This window comes from Rattus norvegicus, chromosome 7 (genome assembly GCF_021556685.1).
Source record: "Rattus norvegicus strain SHRSP/BbbUtx chromosome 7, alternate assembly SHRSP_T2T, whole genome shotgun sequence".
Classification (NCBI taxonomy): Eukaryota; Metazoa; Chordata; class Mammalia; order Rodentia; family Muridae; genus Rattus; species Rattus norvegicus.
In genome coordinates, this window is record NC_141540.1 from 15,359,031 (window position 1) to 15,366,040 (window position 7,010).

The 7,010-nt window shown below is 57.6% G+C and overlaps 1 protein-coding gene across 1 annotated transcript; it reads left to right on the plus strand.

The window, feature by feature from the left end:
* Positions 1–2,226: 2,226 nt before the first annotated feature.
* On the plus strand, positions 2,227–5,676 carry C2cd4c (C2 calcium-dependent domain containing 4C). The gene is given in 2 exon segments (NM_001109285.2): positions 2,227–2,634; positions 3,064–5,676. A coding segment is annotated over 1 exon segment (1,269 nt). The 5' UTR covers positions 2,227–2,634; positions 3,064–3,091; the 3' UTR covers positions 4,361–5,676.
* The last annotated feature ends 1,334 nt before the right edge of the window (positions 5,677–7,010 follow it).

The following is a 7,010-nucleotide window of genomic DNA, read 5'->3' on the forward strand; positions in this document are numbered from 1 at the left end:
AAGGATGGCAGAGCTGTCAGGTCCCATCATCTGATTCCCGACCAGGGGAGTCTAGGGTACCCAGGCATGGTATGAGCAGGGACCAAGAAGCCCGCAGGCTTGGCTCTGTGAGGGATTCTATCCACAGCCCTACCATTTACACCGTCAACTACTCAACTAACAAACATTTGCCCTAAGGAATCTTGGGATGAGTGTAGGAGAGTTCTGAGTTCAAATTCTGGGTTTGTCATTCCTCTGAAGTGTCCGTAAGCCCCTTACCCAGAGACAGGAGATCCTGCTTCCTGTAGGCCTGCCAAGTGCTGCACATGTCTAGAAGAGAATAAGCTATGGAGGGGGGCAGTCAGGCTCCTCAACCCACCATTCTGAGTGTCCTCCCAAGAGCTGTGTGGTCACAAGATTGGCACTGGGTCTTGAGCCTTGAGTCCTTAATTCTGTAGTCTTGCATTGGATTTTATGTGTATAGGTGTTTTGCTCGTGTGTGTGTGTGTGTCTGCACACCAGGTGGGTGCTAGAAACTGAACCTGGATCCTCTGAGAGCAGAGTTCTCTTGAGCACCGAGCCTTCTCTTCAGCCTCAGATAGAAGCAGAATGTCTCACAGACCTCTGGGAAATCCCCCTCCTACTGGCCTGGGGGCAAAGGCCACACAGCAGGAGATGGCACGACTCAGGAGTGCAGGAAGAAGCTGGATCAATATACCTCCTAATCTTGGAGCTCTGTGCAGCGTGAGCTGAACCTGAGTCCTGGATAGGAGGGGTCTGGCCACACCTGCCTCTGCCAATGGCTCTGCTTAGCTGAGAGAGCGGCAGACGGCTTTGTTGACTGAAAGGCTTCTGTTTGCCATCTGCCAGCTAGAAGGGCCAGGCTTCCTCCCTGTGGGGTGGGGTCCACAGGAGCTAAGAGGGTGGGTTTGCCCCATAGGCTTTGGTTTCTAAGCTTCCGAGTCTAATGGTGTGGGAGCCAACCTCTGGGGTCCTTTGCTGCTCGGACCCTTGGCTAAGATGCTTGCTTACCTATACAGGCTCAGAGAGGTTGGGAGGCTTACCTGATGTCACACAGAGGGAAGTATGTACAGCCACAGGATTGAAGCGCCAGCTGAGCAAGCCCAAGGCAGCCTGGTTCCTGGGGGCTATGATCCTGTAGCTACCCTTGGTTTGAGCCCTGGCTTTATCCTGCTAGGCCTCTTCTTCTGCCATGGCTGATGGATGGCAGTTCCTCCTATTGCCACAGTTTTTGTTTGTTTGCTTTGTTTTCATTTTGTTTGAGACAGTCTCCCGGTAGCTTTGGCTGTTCTGGAACTTACTCTGTAGACCAGGCTAACATTACACAGAGATCTGTCTGCCTCTACTCCCCTCCCCACTCCAAATGCTGGGATTAAAGGTGTGTGTCACCACTCCAGGATTGTTAGAATTTTGTCATGGAGAACCACACACCTATACTGCCATTCACCTGTGTGTTGTTCCATGACTACCTGTCTCATTGGTCACCAGGATGGCCATTTGACGGTTCCCAGCATCTGGATCATTTGGTCATAGATGGGTACCAGATCAATGTAGGCACAGGGAAGGTGCATTCCATCAAAGACCTGATGCTGAGCTGTGGAAACCCAGTGACCAGGCCTTTCTCTGGGTGGGTTCTTATCCTAGAGAGAAACTGCCACTTCATCGACAACTGCTGAGGATGACCCCCTGCTGGGTGGCCATGGGAACGGGAGATGGAGAAGGTCATGTAGAGGCTGATTGGGACTCAGTTCCCAATTCCAATCATTAGAATTATTATTGTTGGTTGAAGATTAGCTGGCTAGTGAAGGGACCTGCTGTGCTCCCCATAGCTGAGGGGAGAGGCCCCGACTGGAAGTGGTACAGCCTGACTCAGCTGGATCCGGTGCCACAAGCCCCGCCCCTCAGTTCCGGGTCCAGACTGTTGTATTCCACTCAGTCTAGCATCAGGAGGCCAGGATCAGTAGTCTGGGTCCTGCCCACGATCACAGTTCTATACAAGTTGGTATCAGGAGACCCCGCCAACAACCTAAGACCCGCCTCGCGAGCTGGATCCGCCCCGAACCCTCACAGAACTCTTTGTACCAGGAGGCAACGCCTCACCCACCCGTGGTTCAGTGCTATCAACCCTGCCCCGGGCCAGAACAATGAAGTCCAGCCACTCCTGCCAGCTCCGCCCCTTCTTAAGGCCCCACCCTATTCACCAGTAGCTCCGCCCATCCCCTAGCTTGAACTAGGAGGCTCTCTCCTAGGCCCAGCTCTGCGTGAAGACCCTGCTCTATTCTATTAGTAGCCCCGCCCCCGATTCCCCGCCAGTTCCGGGAGGCCCCGCCCCTCTCGGATTGCGAGGACGCGGGCGCGCGGCCGCTTTCGGAGGAATACGGCTTGGTGGGCGGTTTCCCGCGCCGAGCGCAGAGCTGGCCACTGCGCTGCCGCCTCGCTTGCAGCTGCGCCGGGCCGTAGCCGAGCTCCGGGTTCTGGAGTCGCCGCAGCCCGCGTGGCAGGTGAACCCAGCGCGCTCCGCGGTGCCCATACGCCGCGCACAGGGAGTCGGGGGCGCGGTCAGTTCGCTGCGCGGGGCCCAGGACTGCCGCCGCCTCCCCCAACGCAAAGCGCAGCAGCTGGGTGAAGCCACAGGTGGGTGGCAGCTGGGGGCGGGGCCGGGACTGCTCAGGCCTGTGGTTCCCGGGGCGGTGGCGGGGGGGGGGGCGAACCCTTGAGGTGGGTGGGTGAGTGGGTGCGCAGGATATAGGCCGGGCCCAGCTCGCGTGGGAGACTGACCCTGCTCGGGGCGCCCAAAGGGCTCAGCGTGACCCTACATTACGCAGGCTTTGACCCTGACAGGTGGTGACTCCTGAACCAGGTGTCAACCCCATGGGTCCCTGGCAGATGTACAGAACCACCCCCTGACATCCCTGACAGTCAGTTGACACCGGGCATAAATGCCAACCTCTTGATAACCCTAACAGGTGATCCCTTAACCCAGATCCCCCCCCACCCTCTGACAGCCCTGACAGGTGACCTTTGAGCACACGTATCACCTCTGACCCCTATTTCTTTTCCCAGACTCCCTGGTCTTTTGCCTGTTGCCCTCATGAGAAAAACCAACATGTGGTTCTTGGAACGACTTCGGGGGTCTGGGGAGAACGGAGCCAGCCGCGGGGTGGGTGGCGAGGCTGGGGACAAAACCTCCAAGGGCCCTTTGTATAGCAACGTGCTGACTCCGGACAAGATCCCCGACTTCTTCATCCCGCCCAAGCTGCCCTCAGGTCCCCCAGAGGCTGAGGGACAGGCGGACCTGGGCCCCTCCACCTCAGAGCAAAACCTGGCTTCACCTGGGCCCCGTCGAGCACCTCGCAGCCCTCGGCTGCCGGTCAAGTTGGCCTCAGAGAGCAGGAACCTGCTGAAGGCTGCCACACGACACGTGATTCAGATAGAGAGTGCGGAGGACTGGACAGCAGAGGAAGCCACCAACGCTGACCCCCAGGCACAGGGTGCCATGTCATTGCCCTCTGTGCCCAAGGCTCAGACATCCTATGGCTTTGCCACACTGGCCGAGAGCCCCCACACCAGGCGCAAGGAGTCCCTTTTCCACAGCGAGCACGGGGCCCTGGCTCAGGTCGGATCCCCTGGTGCTAGCCGCCGGCGAGCAGGGGCTAAGGCCAATGGAGGTGATGGGGGGTCCCGGGAGGTTGGGGGTGGCCTGATGAGCCCTAGCCGCTACTTTAGTGGTGGAGAAAGTGACACAGGTTCCTCTGCTGAGTCGTCCCCCTTCGGGTCCCCTCTGCTGTCTCGCTCTGTATCGTTGCTCAAGGGCTTTGCCCAGGACAGCCAGGCCAAAGTGAGCCAGCTGAAACAGTCGGTAGGTCGCCATGGCTCCCTGTCTGCGGATGACAGTACACCGGACACCAGCCCAGGTGTCCGTCGCCGCTTGACCCGCAGGGCTACCCCGGAGCCAGGCCCGGAGTCTGGCCAGGCACCACGTGGAGAGCACACAGTACGGATGGGCACCAGGGGCAGCGTGAGGCTGCTGGCCGAGTATGAGGCTGCTCAGGCCCGCCTGCGTGTGCGCCTGCTGGCGGCCGAGGGCCTGTATGACCGGCCCTGTGATGCGCGGAGCATCAATTGCTGCGTGGGGCTGTGCCTGGTGCCCGGGAAGCTGCAGAAGCAGCGGAGCACCATTATCAAAAACAGCCGCCATCCCATCTTCAACGAGGACTTCTTCTTTGACGGCCTGGGGCCAGCCAGTGTGCGTAAGCTGGCCCTCAGAATCAAGGTGGTCAATAAGGGTAGCAGCCTCAAGCGGGACACACTCTTAGGGGAGGAGGAACTGCCACTGACCTCCTTGTTGCCTTTTCTGTGAGGTCACCGGTTCCTCCCTTCCATACTGAGCTCAGCTGAGTGGGGTGGGCGGGGCTTGTGGCCCTGCGTTCCCTGGGTTTCTTAGTAGATTACTCTTAGAAGATGGGCTGCCAGGGGAAATGCTGCTCTGCTGACCGGGACCCCTTTCCCCTCCACCTCAGCCCATACACAGAGAGTTGTGGGGTTCGTAGCAGTCCCATGATCCTGGTACCTAAGGCAGCTGGGACCCACAGCAGAGAGAGTTCCCTGAGTGTGGAACTTGGTTTTTTCCTTCTCTGCACGCTGGTGTTTTCCCACGCAGTCTGGTTGCTCAGACGCTCTGAGAACTTTGTGACCTCCCCCGGTCTGTGGGAGGTCGTCCACCCTGGCCAGGCTGGCTCCAGGTAGGCCTCGCCTCCCAAGTTCTGGCACTGATGTTCTGATCCAGAGCTACAGGAGGGCTTGGCCTTTAGGCTGGAGCTGGGAAAGACAAGAAAGCCAGAGTGCACAGAGAGCCGAGGGAGGCGGAGGGAAGCAGTGACTCTCGGCTGATGGCTCTTTGGCACAGGCTTCCCTCCACTCCTGCTAACCAACCAGAGTCCCCTGTAACCCAGGAGCTTTTGCCTCATGCCTGTGGCTCTCTCTTTATCCTGCAAGCTACAAACCACCTTCCCGGGTGCCCTTGGCAAGTTGCCCTTTGCTCCAGAGTGTAAATAGGCTACAGCTGAAGTGGGTGGGCTGCTGTGTGTGTGTGCGTGTGCGTGTGCGTGTGTGTGTGTGTGCGCGCGCGCGCGCGCATGGATGTTGGGGGGCTGGGTTCTGGGCTGTGTTTGTGTGTGTCTTTCCTGCACAGGAAATCTTTGTGGGGTGGGACCCATGGGTCAGAACAGACTCAGAACAGAGTGGACTGCCTGTCGGATACTGGCGATACTGGCAGATGAGAGAGGGTCCAGTATCCCTTTGTCCTTCCTGTTTCTTCCAACTCCAAAAGCTGGTGTCCCTCTAGGAAAGGGCTTTGGGGCTGATTGCTTGGACCCTTGAGGGGGAGCCAGGCATCACTTGGAGTTGACCCCTGCCCCATGCCTGGGTCCCCTTTGTCTTTGAGACTAGGGCACATCCAGGACCTGGACTGGCCAGTTGGAGTGGTGGACAGAGGGTCCCAGGGGTCTCCTGCTGTTTTTTGTCCCCCACCTTCTATACTCTGTGGGGCCCTGTTTTCTACACTCTGCACTGTTTGATATCTCTGTTTGCAATTGACTGTGAATCTTTTAAGATACCTCCCCCAAATGTGTTTGTTTATAATGCTGTTTTTAGTGCAGTAAAGGTGTTTGGGGAGTGCGGGGGTGCAGGCCTGTTTGATTTGTGTTTAATAACAACAGGAGTTGCACTGTGGGATCGCTGGCAGGGTGGGGGAGCCTGGGGTGAGGAAGACCTTTCGCACACTCCTACTCCCTGCTGCCTGGGACTGAACAGAAGATAGAAGGGGGGTGGGGAGACCCTGGCTGTTGTGATGAGGACTCACAGGTCCCAGTGCTGGGCTCTGTCCTCACAGCAGTCCACAGAGTGGACATTGTAGATATCCCAAGAGGTGCTGAGGCCTGGAAGTGCAGCTCCCTGGTGGAGGTTGGGAGGTGAGGCGTGCTGTGCAGTTCCCAGAGAGCTATCTCCATTTTCTTTCTAGTTTTGCCAACTTGTGGTCTCTTTAGGTACTGTCAGTTACCTAAACCAGGAACTGGCTTGGACCTGTTCCAAGGAAGACAGGTTGAGAGGTTGCTGCCTAGCTGGTTGGCACCTCCTACAGGAAGCCCTCGGAGGTGGGGGTGAGGGTGGGGATGGGGGGCTCTCAGGTGGAACAGGCTTTCTCTGAAGTGAGTTAGTGTGAGGATAGTTCTGACACTGGAGTTGGGACATCTGTCCCTGGGAGTCGCCATTCCCATGCACCCATGGTCAGCACACCCAGGGTGCTGGGTGAAGATGCCTTAGATGGTGGCCTCCAACCTCTGTTCCGTGGGTGGGTTGGACCTATGCTGGCCTTCTGCCAACCCGGGCATGGGTAACAGCAATAAGGGAAGAAATTGGGAAGTCTGAGACCATGTGGGAAGGACTGGGCTGGCCATGTCCATGGCTGCAGGAGAGAAGTGAGCAGAACCCAGTCTGGGTGCTGTGGTGGCTGGAGGTTCAGGGCCATGGACTGATAGGTCTCCTAGACTTCCAGGACAGGGCACAACTCCTGCTGTCCACCCAAGGGCCTGTGTGGCCTCTCTGATCCCCATCAAGGACCCCACATCCCTCTGACCCCAGGACAGGACTCTGTGTCCCTCCCTGCTCAGGACTGGTCAGTGTAGCTTACTGTCCCAGGGCACATCAAGTCCTCATGTTGCCACTGGGACCCCCCCTGCTGGCTCAGGGTGCCCAAGCAGCCCTTCCTGCCAATGGCCAGATGAGCAGCACCACTGAGGCTGAGGTCCTGGGATATGTTGCCAGGGCAACTGGCCTTCTCCTGGGCCATATTCGTGCTATTCCAGAGCTGATGTCATCTCTTGGAACCAAGTGTCTGTGTGTTACACTGACACCCTGTGTGTCTCTGAACATATCCCCGTCTTGGTTTGTACACTTTTTTTTGTGTGTGTTTATACATGTCCATATGTAATGTGTGTGTGTGTGCCCTTTTA